The following is a 17,833-nucleotide window of genomic DNA, read 5'->3' on the forward strand; positions in this document are numbered from 1 at the left end:
TGAGGTTGCAGCCCCTGTTCCAATATCTAAAGGGGCTGCTCCTTGCCTTCTGGCTGCACTTCCCACCCACCATCCCCATCTCTGGACACCCTGTGCGTAGGGGAGAGGGTAGGGCAGAGGATGTCCCGGTTGGGTTGCTCCTGGGCCTGGCCAAGATGGCCGTCTGTGAGTCACGGCGCGAAGCGGAAGAGGGCCTTGCCCGAGCCGGCTGACCGCCCCTTTTCCGGGGTCACGTCCGTCCGCGCCCGGGTGGTGTTGGAGAGGGACCACGTGCTGCCCACGGGCACCCTGGGGGATTTCCGGGACCGCTGGGCACCGCGGGGGATTGGATGTATCCTGGATGGGGATTGTAATATAATTGTATAATAGTTTCAATTGGTATATTTGTTTGTATAATATTCTGGTGGTGGGTTCTGTTTTGGTTTTATTGTATTGTATATATTATTTTAAACGTCACCCATCCATGGTCCCGAGGGATGATGCCTGACCCACTGAGTTACTCCAGACACTTTGTGTCTTTTCGCTAAAATGGAAATATTTTGTTAGGTACCGTATAGAAAAATGTCTGCCATGATTTCATTGATCATCAATGCGAACAAAGCCAGCCTAGTTTCTAAACATCGAAAACAGGTGCAGGGGGAGGCTATTCAGCCCTTCGATCCAGCACTGTCATTCAATATGCTCACGGCTGATCATCCAAAATCAGTACCCCGTTCCTGCTTTCTCCCCATATCCCTTGATTCCGTTAACCCTAAGAGCTAAATCTAACTCTCTCTTGAAAACATCCAGTGAATTGGCCTCCACTGCCTTCTGTGGCAGAGAATTCCACAGATTCACAGCTCTCTGGGTGGAAAGGTTTTTCCTCATCTCAGTCCGAAGGTTTGAAGCCTAGTTCCATCACATTACGGTCTGCTATCCCTTAATAGCTGCGGTCTAATTCGGCATGATTGCCCCTCACCATGAGCGAGTGCACAGGTGTTGCATTGGCAAGGGGATGATGGTGCAAAGGTAGAAGGCTGTTTGCTCGTCTCAGAGCACATCTAACCACCTGCTCCATGATTCATGCTGCCTATCCTGAGGGCAGCGCTGTGGCGCAGCGGTAGAGTTGTTGCCTTACAGCAAATGCAGTGCCAGAGACCCGGGTTCGATCCTGATTACGGGCGCTGTCTGTACGGAGTTTGTACGTTCTCCCCGTGACCCGCGTGGGTTTTCTCCGAGATCTTCGGTTTCCTCCCACACTCCAAAGATGTACAGGTTTGTAGGTTAATTGCCTTGGTATAACTGTAAATTGTCCCCAGTGTGTGTAGGATAGTGTTAGCGTGTGGGAATCGCTGGTCGGTGCGGACTTGGTGGGCAGAAGGGCCTGTTTCCACGCTGTATCTAAACTAAATTTATTGTAGCTACTTTATTAATAGAAACATAGAAAATAGGTGCAGGACGAGGCCGTTTGGCCCTTCGAGCCAGCACCGCCATTCATTGTGATCATGGCTGATCGTCCACAATCAGTAACCCGTGCCTGCCTTCTCCCCATATCCTTTGATTACACTAGCCCCTAGAGCTCTAGTTAACTCTCTTTTAAATCCATCCAGTGAATTGGCCTCCACTGCCCTCTGTGGCAGAGAATTCCACAAATTCACAACTCTCTGGGTGAAAAAGTTCCTTCTCACCTCAGTTTTAAATGGCCTCCCCTTTATTCTTAGACTGTGGCCCCTGGTTCTGGACTCCCCCAACATTGAGAACATTTTTCCTGCATCTAGCTTGTCCAGTCCTTTTATAATTTTATACGATTCTATAAAATCCCCTCTCATCCTTCTGAACTCCAGTGAATACAAGCCCAGTCTTTCCTATCTTTCCTCGTATGACAGTCCCTCCTTCCAGGGGATTAACCTCGTGAACCTACGCTGCAGTGCCTCAATAGCAAGGACGTCTTTCCTCAAATTAGGAGACCAAAACTGCAGACAATACTCCGTGTGTGGTCTCACCGGGGCCCTAATAATGCCGCTCTTGGTTGTAAACTCAATATTCTTTCTTCCAGGCTTTGGCATTATGCTTCCTCAGCTGGTGAATTCCAATGGAAACATCGAGGTTAACACAGGAGTGACAATGCAGATCAACTGTACTGCAACAGGTCAGCCACTACCAGTGGATGGAAACATACAGCTTATCACACCCCAGCGAAGGGAAGTAAATGTAAGTACTTTAAAAGACTACTGCTTCTCCCAGCACTCAGAATTCAACAATTCAGCAATAATGTAGTGGTATGTGTGGGAACGAACTGCAGATGCCGGTTTTAAATCGAAGGTAGGCACAAAATGCTGGAGTGTCTCAGCGGCACAGGCAGCATCTCTGGAGAGAAGGAATGGGTGACGTTTCGGGTCAATAGACAATAGATAATGGGTGCAGGAGTAGGCCATTCGGCCCTTCGAGCCAGCACCACCATTCAATGTGATCATGGCTGATCATTCTCATTGTCTCAGTCGAGACCCTTCTTCAGACTGAAGTATCTTTAATGTAGTGATGTTTTGCAGAGAAGTTAGAAATCGATTTACTTGCTAAGAGTATAAGAAAATAACTGCAGATGCCGGTACAAATCGAAGGTATTTATTCACAAAATGCTGGAGTAACTCAGCAGATCAGGCAGCATCTCAGTCTGAAGAAGGGTCTCGACCCGAAACGTCACCCATTCCTTCATCAGTCTGAAGAAGGGTCTCGACCCGAAACGTCACCCATTCCTTCTCTCCCAAGATGCTGCCTGACCTGCTGAGTTCTCAACCAGTCTGCTGGGGACTATTGTGTTGAATGCTGAACTAAAGTCAATGAACAGCATCCTCACAAAACCCCCCTGGCTGTCCAGATGAGAGAGAGCTGTCCGCTGTCACGCTGTGAAAACGGAGAGGATGAGACGGAGTTTCTTCCCACAGGCCGTCAGGACTGTCAACTTTTATAACTCCAGTGACTAAATTTTTGTCTACACTCTAGTAACTTATTAACTTTATTTATATGCTGTAACTGTAATTCTTTTTTGTGCACAACCCGCAGGCATTGCCACTTTCATTTCACTGCAAATCGTGTATGTGTATTTGACAAATAAACTTGACTTGACTTACTCCTGCAGTTTGTGAATAAATACCTGCTAAGAGTCATCAGATATTTAGTTCCTGATCACTGTGGGAGTCGGTGCTGGGTGGGAGACAAGCCATTTTCTCTAATAGAGTCACAGAGCATGGAAACAGGCATTTCAGTCCACCTTTCCCACTCTGACCAACTTGCCCCATCTGCACTTGTTCCACCTGCTTGCATTTGTACCTGTCCAAATGTTTTTTAAACGTTGTGTTAGTACCTGCCTCTCTGCCTCAGAAGGCAGTGGAGGCCAATTCTCTGAATGCATTCAAGAGAGAGCTGGATAGAGCTCTTAAGGATAGCGGAGTCAGGGGGTATGGGGAGAAGGCAGGAACGGGGTACTGATTGAGAATGATCAGCCATGATCATATTGAATGGTGGTGCTGGCTCGAAGGGCCGAATGGCCTCCTCCTGCACCTATTGTCTATTGTCTATTGCCTCAACTACCTCCTCCGGCAGCTATTTTCACCTATCTACTACCATTTGGGATAAAAAGGTAGCCCCTCAGATTTCTACTAAATCTTTCCCCCCTCATCATAAACCTTTGTCCACTGGTTCTTGATTCCTCTTTTCTGGGTAAAAGACTACTTCCTGTGGCAGCTCGTTCCAAATACCCACCACCCTTTGTGTGAAAAAATTGCCCCTAAGGTTCCTATTAAGTCTTTCCCCTCTCACCTTAAACCTATGTCCACTGGTCCTTGAATACACTGCACTGGGTAAAGGACTGTATGCATTTCCGCTATCTATTCGTCTCATGGTTGTGTACACCTCCATAAGATCACCATAGTGGTGGGTGATTCCATTATCAGAGGTGCGAACAGGAGATTCTGTGGCGACAGGCGACACTCGAGGAAGGTGGTATAAGAAAATAGCTGCAGATGCTGGTACAAATCGAAGGTATTTATTCACAAAATGCTGGAGTAACTCAGCAGGTCAGGCAGCATCTCAGGAGAGAAGGAATGGGTGACGTTTCGGGTCGAGACCCTTCTTCAGACTGATGTCAGGGGGGCTGGACAAAGGAAGGATATAGGTGGAGACAGGAAGATAGAGGGAGATCTGGGAAGGGGGAGGGGGAAGAGAGGGATAGAGGAACTATCTAAAGTTGGAGAAGTCAATATTCATACCACTGGGCTGCAAACTGCCCAGGCGAAATATGAGGTGCTGTTCCTCCAATTTCCAGTGGCTCTCACTATGACACTGGAGGAGGCCCCTGACAGAAATGTCAGACTGGGAGTGGGAGGGGGAGTTGAAGTGCTCGGCCACCGGTTTGGTTAATGCGGACCGAGCGCAGGTGTTGAGCGAAGCGATCGCCGAGCCTGCGCTTGGTTTCGCCGATGTAAATAAGTTGACATCTGGAGCAGCGGATGCAATAGATGAGGTTGGAGGAGATGCAGGTGAACCTCTGTCTCACCTGGAAAGACTGTTTGAGTCCGGTCCTTGGATGGAGTTTGGGTCCGAGGAAGGTTTGTTGCCTCCCTGGTGCCAGGGTCCAAGATGTCTTAGGCTGACTTGAGAACATCCTCGAGAGGGAAGGTGAACAGCCGGAAGTAGTTGTGCATGTGGGCACAAAGGACGTGGGTAAGAAGAGGAAGGAGGTTCTGCAACGTGCGTGCAGAGAACTAGGTGGGAGGGTGAAAAGCAGGATTTCTAGGGTGGTTATCTCTGGGTTGCTTCCAGTACCTCGTGCTAGTTAGGGTAGGAACAGGGAGATAAAGGATCTGAATTTGTGGCTGAGGAGTTGGTGCAGGGAGCAGGGATTTAGATCTAGATCACTGGGGTTTCCTCTGGGGCAGGGGTGACCTGTACAAAAGGGACGGGTTGCACCTTAACTGGAGGGGGACCGACACTCTGGCAGGCAGGTTTGTTCGTGCTACACGGGTGGGTTTATATTAAAAAGTTGGGGGGGGTTTGTCAACAATGTGGACACGTATTCGTGCAGTTAACGGGAAAGTGAGTGTAGGAAAGGTCACGTTTAAACTAACAGGGCAGGGGGGGTGGGACCCAATGCAGGGAGACAGAGGGCCATAAAAGGAGGACGGAAGCAAAAGGTAGAAAGGGAGATAAGAAAAACCAACCTGAAAGCTTTTTGCTTTAATGCGAGGAACGTTCGAAATAAGGTGGATGAATTGAATGTGCAGTTAGTAGTTAAGGACTACGATATAGTTGGGATTACGGAGACATGGCTCCAGGGTGACCAAGGATGGGAGCTAAACATGCAGGTAGGATAGACAGAAAGGAAGAGGAGGTGGGGTGGCATTGCTGGTTAAAGAGGAGATTAATGCAATAGCAAGGAGAGACATTAGCTTGGATGCTGTAGAACTGGTATGGGTAGAACTGCGAAATAGCTCAGGGCAGAAAACGCTTGTTGGAGTGGTATACAGACCAGCAAACAGCAATAGGGAGGTTGGGGAGAGCAACAAGCAGGAGATGAGGGATGCGTGTAGCAAATGTACAACAGTTATCATGGGTGACTTTAATTTACATATAGATTGGGCCAACTAAATTGGTAACAGTGCTGAGGTGGAGGATTTCCTGGAATGTATACGGGATTGGTATTTAGACCAATGTGTAGAAGAACCGACTAGAGGGCAGGCCATCCTAGACTGGGTATTGTGTAATGAGGAAGGATTAGTTAGCAATCTTGTTGTGCAAGGCCCCTTGGGCAACAGTGACCATAATATGGGGGAATTCTGCATTAGGATGGAGAGTGACACGGTTAATTCAGAGACCAGGGTCCTGAACTTAAAGAAAGGAGACTTTGAAGGTATGAGACGGAAATTGGCTAGGATAGACGGGCAAATTATACCTAAAGGATTGATGGTGGAGATGCAATGGCAAAGAATTAAAGACCGCATGGATGAACTCCAAAAATTGTTCATCCCAGTCTCGCGAAAAAGAGGTGAGACAGAGGTTCACCTGTACCTCCTCCAACCTCATCTATTGTATCCGATGCTCTAAATGTCAACTTCTCTACATCGGCGAGAACAAACGCAGGCTCGGCGATCAATAGACAATAGACAATAGGTGCAGGAGTAGGCCATTCGGCCCTTCGAGCCAGCACCACCATTCAATGTGATCATTGCTGATCATTCTCAATCAGTACCCCGTTCCTGCCTTCTCCCCATACCCCCTGACTCCGCTATCCTTAAGAGCTCTATCTAGCTCTCTCTTGAATGCATTCAGAGAATTGGCCTCCACTGCCTTCTGAGGCAGAGAATTCCACAGATTCACAACTCTCTGATTGAAAAAGTTTTTCCTCATCTCCGTTCTAAATGGCCTACCCCTTATTCTTAAACTGTGGCCCCTGGTTCTGGACTCCCCCAACATTGGGAACATGTTTCCTGCCTCTAACGTGTCCAACCCCTTAATAATCTTATACGTTTCGATAAGATCGCCTCTCATCCTTCTAAATTCCAGTGTATACAAGCCTAGTCGCTCCAGCCTTTCAACATATGACAGTCCCGCCATTCCGGGAATTAACCTAGTGAACCTACACTGCATGCCCTCAATAGCAAGAATATCCTTCCTCAAATTTGGAGACCAAAACTGCACACAGTACTCCAGGTGCGGTCTCACTGGGGCCCTGTACAACTGCAGAAGAACCTCTGCTCCTATACTCAACTCCTCTTGTTATGAAGGCCAACATTTCGTTTCGCTCAACACCTTCGCTCAGTCCGCCTTAACCAACCTGATCTCCCGGTGGCTCAGCACTTCAACTCCCCATCCCACTACCAGTCTGACCTTTCTGTCCTAGGCCTCCTTCAGTGTCATAGTGAGGCCCACCGGAAATTGGAGGAACAGCACCTCATATTTCGCTTGGACAGCTTACAGCCCAGCGGTATGAAAAATTGGCTTCTCCAACTTTAGATAGTTCCTCTGTCCCTCTCTTCCCCTCCCCCTTCCCAGTTCTCCCACTGTCTTCCTGTCTCCACCTATATCCTTTCATTGTCCCGCCCCCCTGACATCAGTCTGAGGAAGGGTCTCGACCCGAAACAGCGTCCCATTCCTTCTCTCCAGAGATGCTGCCTGACCTGCTGAGGTACTCCAGCATTTTGTGATACCACTTTCAAGGAACTATGTGTTTCCATTGCTAGATCCCTCTGATCTGCAACACTCCCAGAGCCCCACCATTAACTGGGTATGTCCTGCCCTGGTTTGGCATCCCAAAATGCCACACCTGACACTTATCGATATTAAACTCCATAAACCCATTCCTCAGCCAACTGATCAAGATCCTGCTGCAATTTTGGACAACTACCTTCGTTGCCGACAATACCACCCACTTTAGTGTAACCATGTCTTTGTGTAAGAAAATAACTGCAGATGCTGGTACAAATCAAAGGTATTTATTCACAAAACGCTGGAGTAACTCAGCGGGTCAGGCAGCATCTCGGGAGAGAAGGAATGGGTGACGTTTCGGGTCGAGACCCTTCTTCAGACTGATGTCAGGGGGGCGGGACAAAGGAAGGATATAGGTGGAGACAGGAAGATAGAGGGAGATCTGGGAAGGAGGAGGAGAGGAGAACTTCTTCAAAGTGGACATACCTTGAGGAGAAATCGCACTGCAGCAACAGGTAGTATAAGAAAATAACTGCAGATGCTGGTACAAATCGAAGGTATTTATTCACAAAATGTCTTTGTATGTTCTCTTCCAAATCATTGAAATAGAAGACAAACAGCAATGGGCCCAGCATCAAACCCTGAGGCACAGCACTCGACACGGGCCTCCAGTCCGAAAAACGACCCTCAACCGTCACCTTCTGCTAGCTTCCATGAAAGCAATTTTCTATCCAGTCAGCTAGCTCTCCAGGGATCCCATACGATCTAACCTTCCAAAGCAGCTGACCTTGTGGGACCTTGTCAAAAGACTTGCTGAAATTCATCCAGAGAATGCTGACAGCCCCACCCTCATCTAACTTTTTAGTTAGACTCAAAATGCTGGAGTAACTCAGCGGGACCGGCAGCATCTCTGGAGAGAAGGAATGGGTCGACGTTTCGGGTCGAGACCCTTCTTCAAACTTCGGTTTGAATCCGCATCTGCAGTTCCTTCCCACACTAACCTTTTTAGTTGACCGACTAAAGTCTCAGCATCCTTCCTGTCCTGTTGTGGGCCAACCAGAACTGCACTCAATAATCCACATGCAGCCTAAGCAAGGTCCTATAAAGCTGCTTCATGAATTCATGACTCTTATACTCAATGCCCTGCCCTATGAAAGCAAGCCTACCATATGCCTTATTTACCACTTTGTCCACTTGAAGGTATTTATTTCACAAAATGCTGGAGTAACTCAGCGGGTCAGGCAGCATCTCAGGAGAGACGGAATGGGTGACGTTTCGGGTCGAGACCCTTCTTCAGACTGAAGAAGGGTGAGTCTGAAGTAGGGTCTCGACCCGAAACGTCATCCATTCCTTCTCTCCCGAGATGCTGCCTGACCTGCTGAGTTACTCCAGCATTTTGTGAAATAAATACCTTTGATTTGTACCAGCATCTGCAGTTATTTTCTTACTCTGTCCACTTGTGTTGCTACTTTCAGGGGAGTTATGCTCTTAAGGGTCATTAACCTCACAAAGTGCAACACCTCACACTTGCTCGAAATTGACCTCCATCTGCCATTTCTCCGCCCATTTGCAGTTGGTCCATATCCCACTGTGTGCTGATAGACTCGCTCACTGTCCACAGCCCCAGATTTATCAGGAATTCCTGACTCTTCTATTCAATTCCCCGACCTAGGAAAGCAGGCATTCCATATGCCTTCGTTACCACTATCTCGCTGTGTTGATAGTTAAACAACCTAGGGAAATGCAGACAGGAGAGTCTTGTATTTTGCTTGGGCAGTTTACACCCCAGCGATATTAACATTGACTTCTCGAACTTCAGATGGTCCCTGCTTTCCCTCTCTATCCCCTCCCCCTCCCCAGTTCTCCCACTAGTCTTTCTGTCTCTTGCTAAACATAGAAACAAAGGAAATAGGTGCAGGAGGAGGCCATTTGGCCCTTCGAGCCAGCACCGCCATTCATTTTGATCATGGCTGATCATCAACAATCAGTAACCTGTGCCTGCCTTTTCCCCGTATCCCTTGATTCCACTAGCCCCTAGAGCTCTATCTAACCCTCTTTTAAATTCATCCAGCGAATTGGCCTCCACTGCCTTCTGTGGCAGAGAATTCCACAAATACACAACTCTCTGGGTGAAAAAGTTTCTTCTCACCTCAGTTTTAAACGGCCTCCCCTTTATTCTTAGACTGTGTCCCCTTGGTTCTGGACTCCCCCAACATTGGGAACATTTTTCCTGCATCTAGCTTGTCTAGTCCTTTTATAATTTTATATGTCTCTATAACATCCCCTCTCATCCTTCTAAACTCCAGTGAATACAAGCCCATTCTTTCCAAATTTTCCTCATATTACAGTCCCTTCATCCCAGGGATTAACCTTGTGAACCTACGCTGCACTGCCTCAACAGCAAGGACGTCCGTCCTCAAATTAGGATACCAAAACTGCACACAGTACTCCAGATGTGGTCTCACCAGGGCCCTGTACAACTGCATAAGGACCTCTTTGCTCCTGTACTCAAATCCTCTCGTTATGAAGGCCAACATGCCATTAGCTTTCTTCACTGCCTGCTGTACCTGCACGCTTACTTTCAGTAAGAAGAAAGATGTTGTATGTGCCATCCGTGCCTCATGCTGTTTACGAATTTTTCTTTTTTTTCCCTAGCTCACATCCACAAGAATTATTACACACCCATTCAATCACACCATCAGCACATTCAGAGTGCCAAAAATGTCCCCATCCGATTCAGGGGAGTGGATCTGCCTTGTTAAAACTCCAGTTGGCATGGCTACTAGATCATTCAACGTCTCAGTGAAAGGTATGTTATTTACAATATAGAAGCAAGCCATTTATAGACAATAGACAACAGGTGCAGGAGTAGGCCATTATGCCCTTCGAGCCAGCACCGCCATTCAATGTGATCATGGCTGACCATTTACAATCAGTACCCCGTTCCTGCCTTCTCCCCATATCCCCTGACTCCGCTATCTTTAAGAGTTCTATCTAGCTCTCTCTTGAAAGCATCCAGAGAATTGGCCTCCACTGCCTTCTGAGGCAGAGAATTTCACAGATTTACAACTCTCCGACTGAAAAAGGTTTTCCTCATCTCCGTTCTAAATGGCCTACCCCTTATTCTTAAACTGTGGCCCCTGGTTCTGGACTCCCCCAACATTGGGAACATGTTTCCTGCCTCTAATGTGTCCAATCCCTTAATAATCTTATGTTTCAATAAGACCCCCTCTCATCCTTCTAAATTCCAGCGTATACAAGCCCAGTCGCTCCAGTCTTTTAACATACGACAGTCCCGCCATTCCGGGAATTAACCTGGTGAACCTTCGCTGCACGCCCTCAATAGCAAGAATGTCCTTCCTCAAATTTGGAGGACAAAATTGCACACAGTACTCCAGGTGTGGTCTCACTAGGGCCCTGACTTGGATGAAGGGATTAAAAGTAACATTAGCAAATTAGCAGATGACACAAAGCTGGGTGGCAGTGTGAACTGTGAGGAAGATGCTATGAGGTTGCAGGGTGACTTGGGCAGGTTGTGTGAGTGGGCGGATGCATGGCAGATGCAGTTTAATGTGGATAAGTGTGAGGTTATCCACTTTGGTGGTAAGAATAGGAAGGCAGATTATTATCTGAATGGTGTAAAGTTAGGAAAAGGGGACGTACAATGAGATCTGGGTGTCCTAGTGCATCAGTCACTGAAAGGAAGCATGCAGGTACAGCAGGCAGTGAAGAAAGCCAATGGAATGTTGGCCTTCATAACACGAGAAGTTGAGTATAGGAGCAAAGAGGTCCTTCTGCAGTTGTACATACATACATACATACAAGCATACAAAATAGGTGCAGGAGGAGGCAATTCGGCAAGTCAAATCAGAAGTAAAGAAAGCAAACTCAAAGCTAGCATTTATTTCAAGAGGGCTTGTATACAAATGCTGAGGCTCTATAAGGCACTGGTTAAGGCCGCATTTGGAATATTGTGAGCAATTTTGGGCCCCATATCTGAGGAAGGATGTCCTAGCTCTGGAGAGGGTCCAGAGGAGGTTTACAAGAATGACCCCAGGAATGAGTAGGTTAACCTGTGATGAGCGTTTGTCGGTACTGGGCCTGTACTCGCTGTAGTTTAGAAGAATGAGGGTGGGGGGGGACCTCATTGAAATGTACTGAATAGTGAAACGCCTGGATAGAGTAGATGTGGAGAGGATGTTTCTACTAGTGGGAGTTTTGGACTATAGGTCATAAAAGAATGTTGCTTTTGGAAGGAATTGAGGAGGAATTTCTTTAGTCAGAAAGTGGTGAATCGGTGGAATTCCTTGCCACAGAAGGCTGTGAATGCTGTCAATGGATATTTTTAAGGCAGAGATTAGTACGGGTGTCAGGGGTTATGGGGAGAAGGCAGGAGAATGGGGTTAGGAGGGAAAGATAGATCAGCCATGATAGAATGGCAGAGTAAACTTGATGAGCCGAATGGCCTAATTCTGCTCCTATCACATGACCTTATGACATACCTTGAAGGTATTTATTCACAAAATGCTGGAGTAACTCAGCAGGTCAGGCAGCATCTCGGGAGAGAAGGAATGGGTGACGTTTCGGGTCGAGACCCTTCTTCACACCCTGCCTTCTCCCCATACCCCCTGACTCCACTATCCTTAAGATCTCTATCTAGTTCTCTCTTGAATGCATTCGGAGACTCGACCCGAAACGTCACCCATTCCTTCTCTCCCGAGATGCTGCCTGACCTGCTGAGTTACTCCAGCATTTTGTGAATAAATACCTTCGATTTGTACCAGCATCTGCAGTTATTTTCTTATTATGACATACCTTGGAAAGCAGGAGGATGAGAGGTGATCTGATAGTGGTGATTAAGATCAAGAGGGGAATTCATAGGGGAAATGTACACAGTCCTTTAGCCAGAGCAGGGTATTCAAGAACCCGAGATTTAAGGTGAGGGGAAAGATTTAATAGGAACCTGGGGGGGCAATTTTTTCACACAGAGGGTGGTGGGCATGTGGAATGAGTTGCCAGAGAAAGTAGTTGAAGCAGGTACTATAAGAACATTTAGAAATACTATCCAGTTACTTCAGAATTCCTCACAGGATTAAATGGTCACCTTAATTTTATCGTCCTTCATATAAATTTCCAGGGCATCTTCATCTGGGAATGGAGTGGATCCAGAGGAGGTTTAGACTGATCCCAGGAATGAGTGGGTTAACATATGGTGAGCGTTTGTCAGCACTGGGCCTGAACTCGCTGGAGTTTAGAAGGATGAGGAGGGACATCATTAAAACTTACCGGATAGTGAAAGTCCTGGATAGAGTGGATGTAGAGAGGATGTTTCCACTAGTGGGAGAGTCTAGGGCCAGAGGTCATAGCCTCAGAATTAAAGGACGTTCCTTTCGGAAGGGGGTGAGGATGAATTTATTTCGTCAGAGGGTGGTGAATGTGTGAAATTCATTGCCATAGAAGGCTGTGGAGGTCAAGTCAATAGATGTGAGGTTATCCACTTTGGTGGTAAGAATAGGAAGGCAGATTATTATCTGAATGGTGTCAAGTTAGGAAAAGGGGACGTACAACGAGATCTGGGTGTCCTAGTGCATCAGTCACTGAAAGGATGCATGCAGGTACAGCAGGCAGTGAAGAAAGCCAATGGAATGTTGGCCTTCATAACAAGAGGAGTCGAGTATAGGAGCAAAGAGGTCCTTCTGCAGTTGTACAGGGCCCTAGTGAGACCGCACCTGGAGTACTGTGTTTTGGTCTCCAAATTTGAGGAAGGATATTCTTGCTATTGAGGGCGTGCAGCGTAGGTTTACTAGGTTAATTCCCGGAATGGCGGGACTGTCATATGTTGAAAGACTGGAGCGACTGGGCTTGTATACACTGGAATTTAGAAGGATGAGAGGGGATCTTATCGAAACGTATAAGATTATTAAGGGGTTGGACATGTTAGAGGCAGGAAACATGTTCCCAATGTTGGCGGGGGTCCAGAACCAGGGGCCACAGTTTAAGAATAAGGGGTAGGCCATTTAGAACGGAGATGAGGAAAACCTTTTCAGTCAGAGAGTTGTGAATCTGTGGAATTCTCTGCCTCAGAAGGCAGTGGATACCAATTCTGAATGCATTCAAGAGAGAGCTAGATAGAGCTCTTAAGAATAGTGGAGTCAGGGGGTATGGGGAGAAGGCAGGAACGGGGTACTGATTGAGAATGATCAGCCATGATCACATTGAATGGCGGTGCTGGCTCGAAGGGCCGAATGGCCTACTCCTGCACCTATTGTCTATTGTTTATTGTCTATTGAATGTGTGAAATTCATTGCCATAGAAGGCTGTAGAGGTCAAGTCAATGGATATTTTTAAGGCAGTGATAGATTCTTGATTAGTACGGGTGTCAGAGATTATGGGGATAAGGCAGGAGAATGGGGTTGAGAGGGAGAGATAGGTCAGCCATGATTGAATGGCAGAGTAGACTTGATGGGCCGAATGGCCTAATTCTGCTATCGCTTCTGACCTTATGACCTTATGTATAAGAAAATAACTGCAGATGCTGGTACAAATCGAAGGTATTTATTCACAAAATGCTGCAGTAACTCAGCAGGTCAGGCTGCATATCAGGAGAGAAGGAATGGGCGACGTTTCGGGTAGAATCTCCAAACCTGTACCTCTTTGGAGTGTGGGAGGAAATCGGAGATCCTGGCTAAACCCACACATGTCACGGGGAGAACGTACAAACCCCGTACGGACAAGTGGCCGTGGTCGGGATCGAACCCGGGTCTCGGGCGCTGTGAGGCAACAACTCTACCGCTGCGCCACCGTGCAGCCCCGGTGTTGTCACTTCAAAGCTGTTGGTTATTCTACCGATGATCTTGTATTTCATGTGCACACTGCCCCTCCTCCCTCCTGAGGTGGAGAGAGTGGGAACCCCAGCAAGACGTGCTTCTCCTTCCCTGCCTCCTAGTCTTAATGCAACGTGTGCACTTTCAACAGTCCCTCCGTCACCTCAGACTCCTCCAACCAAAGCCAAGAGCGGCACGCGATACATTATTGTTAATGCCAACGTTAAGCCGCACATCGGGGATGGCCCAATCGTCCAGACCAAACTCTTGTATAAGCCCACTGGAGCACTGCAGTCATGGTCAACTGTTGAAGGTAAGGGTACATTTTTCATATTGTTTCATTCTGCTAAGGGTTGGACACGTTAGAGGCAGGAAACATGTTCCCAATGTTGGGGGAGTCCAGAACAAGGGGCCACAGTTTAAGAATAAGGGGTAGGCCATTTAGAACTGAGATGAGGAAAAACTTTTTCAGTCAGAGAGTTGTGAATCTGTGGAATTCTCTGCCTCGGAAGGCAGTGGAGGCCAATTCTCTGAATGCATTCAAGAGAGAGCTGGATAGAGCTCTTAAAGATAGCGGAGTCAGGGGGTACGGGGAGAAGGCAGGAACGGGATACTGATTGAGAATGATCGGCCATGATCACATTGAATGGTGGTGCTGGCTCGAAGGGCCGAATGGCCTCCTCCTGCACCTATTGTCTATTGTCTATTGAAGACTTGGAAGTATTTACATTGTGTCAGTGGCGGCAACAGAAAGTGATAGAAATACATACGATACGATAAGATACGATATACTTTTATTTATCCCAGGAGGGAAATTGGTCTGCCAACAGTCATAAGATACAACAAGATACATGCAACATTAAATTAATGGGATGAGTGGAAAGTCCAGAAATCAGAGTGAGGCCCAGCGCAAACTGGAGGAACAGCACCTCATATTTCGCTTGGGTAGTTTACACCACAGCGGTATGAACATTGACTTCTCCAACTTCAATAGACAATAGGTGCAGGTGGAGGCCATTCGGCCCCTTGAGCCAGCACCACCATTCAATTTGATCATGGCTGATCATTCTCAATCAGTACCCCGTTCCTGCCTTCTCCCCATACCCCCTGACTCCGCTATCCTTAAGAGCTCTATCCAACTCTCTCTTTAAAGCATCCAGAGAATCGGCCTCCACTGCCTTCTGAGGCAGAGAATTCCACAGATTCACAACTCTCTGACTGAAAAAGGTTTTTCCTCATCTCCGTTCTAAATTGGAGTGCAAGAGGGAATCAGGGGATGGGAGGGAATGGTGAGATGGGATGAGAAAGGGGAATGAGGGGGGAATAGGGAGTGGGGAACTGGGAGATGAGAGGCTATTGTGTGTGTGTCAGATGGATGTGCTGTGAAGGAGATGGGTTGCCACAGAAGGCTGTGGAGGCCAAGTCAATGGATATGTTTAAGGCAGAGATGGATAGATTCTTGGTTTTGTACGGATGTCAGGGGTTACGGGGAGAAGGCAGAAGAATGGGGTCGGGAGGGAGAGATGGGCCAGCCATGATTGAACGGCGGAGTGGACCTGATGGGCCGAATGGCCTAATTCTGCTCCTTTTACTCATGACCTGATGACCTTTTCACGTCCAAAACAAGACTACCCTTATGACAATAGACAATAGACAATAGGTGCAGGAGGAGGCCATTTGGCCCTTCGAGCCAGCACCGCCATTCAATGTGATCATGGACACAGTTAGGGGGAGGAGAGTATAAGAAAATAACTGCAGATGCTGGTACAAATCGAAGGTATTTATTCACAAAATGCTGGGGTAACTCAGCAGGTCAGGCAGCATCTCGGGAGAGAAGGAATGGGTGACGTTTCGGGTCGAGACCCTTCTTCAGACTGAAGGGGGAGGAGAGTGGTCGGGAGAGAGTAGTAGCAGAAGTCGCATGTGCGGTACTGGGCCTGGTAATGAGACACAGCATGGAGGGGTAAAAGCAGATGGAGTGTTAGTGATGGGGGGGGGGGGGGGGGGGGGATGTGTTCATTTGGGGGGTAGATTCTGCCAATGTGGTGCGAGGACAGTGCGTTGCTTCGCTGGAGCTAGGGTTCAGGATGTCAGTAGAGCAGATGTAGAAACGTCCTCAAAGGGCGGGAAGACGAACAGCCGGGAGTCACAGTGCAGATTGGCACAACTGACACGGGAATGGCACAAAAGGAAAAGGGATCAGGTCCTGCAGACAGAACACAGGGATTGAGGCCACAAAGTTCATTTATTTATTTATTTATCTATTTATTTATTTATTTATTTTTTAAATTTAGAGATACAGCGCGGAAACAGGCCCTTCGGCCCACCGTGTCCGCGCCGCCCAGCGATCCCCGCACATTAACACTATCCTACACACACTAGGGACAATTTTTTTAAACATTTGCCCAGCCAATTAACCTACAAACCTGCACGTCTTTGGAGCGTGGGAGGAAACCGAAGATCTCGGAGAAAACCCACGCAGGTCACGGGGAGAACGTACAAACTCCGTACAGGCGGCGCCCGTAGTCAGGATCGAACCTGAGTCTCCGGCGCTGCATTCGCTGTAAGGTAGCAACTCTACCGCTGCGCCACCGTGACAGGGGTACATGTTTAAAAAGCAGGGTCTCCACCAGAATAATCTCCGGGCGCCACCATTGCCGGTGAAGGTACGATTAGAAAGACAGGGCAGGTGAGTACATCGCTGAGGGGTTGGTGTAGGGGACAGAGTTCCGGATGTTTGGACCAATGGGATCTCTTTTCAATAGACAATAGACAATAGACAATAGGTGCAGGAGTAGGCCATTCAGCCCTTCGAGCCAGCACCGCCATTCAATGCGATCATGGCTGATCACTCTCAATCAGTACCCCGTTCCTGCCTTCTCCCCATACCCCCTCACTCCGCTATCCTTAAGAGCTCTATCCAGCTCTCTCTTGAAAGCATCCAACGAACTGGCCTCCACTGCCTTCTGAGGCAGAGAATTCCACACCTTCACCACCCTCTGACTGAAAAAGTTCTTCCTCATCTCCGTTCTAAATGGCCTACCCCTTATTCTCAAACTGTGGCCCCTTGTTCTGGACTCCCCCAACATTGGGAACATGTTATCTGCCTCTAATGTGTCCAATCCCCTAATTATCTTATATGTTTCAATAAGATCCCCCCTCATCCTTCTAAATTCCAGTGTATACAAGCCCAATCGCTCCAGCCTTTCAACATACGACAGTCCCGCCATTCCGGGAATTAACCTAGTGAACCTACGCTGCACGCCCTCCATAGCAAGAATATCCTTCCTCAAATTTGGAGACCAAAACTGCACACAGTACTCCAGGTGCGGTCTCACCAGGGCCCGGTACAACTGTAGAAGGACCTCTTTGCTCCTATACTCAACTCCTCTTGTTACGAAGGCCAACATTCCATTGGCTTTCTTCACTGCCTGCTGTACCTGCATGCTTCCTTTCATTGACTGATGCACTAGGACACCCAGATCTCGTTGAACTCCCCCTCCTCCTAACTTGACACCATTCAGATAATAATCTGCCTTTCTATTCTTACTTCCAAAGTGAATAACCTCACACTTACCTACATTAAACTGCATCTGCCATGTATCCGCCCACTCACACAACCTGTCCAAGTCACCCTGCAGCCTTATTGCATCTTCCTCACAATTCACACTACCCCCCAACTTAGTATCATCTGCAAATTTGCTAATGGTACTTTTAATCCCTTCGGACAGTTCACCTGTACAAGAGGGACAGGTTGGGCGGTCACGGTGGCGCAGCGGTAGAGTTCCATCCCGACTACGGGCGCCGTCTGTACGGAGTTTGTACGTTCT

General features: G+C 47.8%; 1 protein-coding gene across 1 annotated transcript in view; it reads left to right on the forward strand.

Moving 5' to 3' along the window:
- The window catches only part of LOC144592313 (angiopoietin-1 receptor-like), a 98,666-nt gene that overhangs the window by 26,362 nt on the left and 54,471 nt on the right, over positions 1-17,833 (forward strand). The window contains 3 exon segments of the mRNA XM_078396842.1: positions 2,036-2,190; positions 9,835-9,988; positions 14,155-14,316. Of these exon segments, the coding sequence (XP_078252968.1) occupies positions 2,036-2,190; positions 9,835-9,988; positions 14,155-14,316 (471 nt within the window).

Source organism: Rhinoraja longicauda, chromosome 3 (assembly GCF_053455715.1).
Source record: "Rhinoraja longicauda isolate Sanriku21f chromosome 3, sRhiLon1.1, whole genome shotgun sequence".
Lineage (NCBI taxonomy): Eukaryota > Metazoa > Chordata > Chondrichthyes > Rajiformes > Arhynchobatidae > Rhinoraja > Rhinoraja longicauda.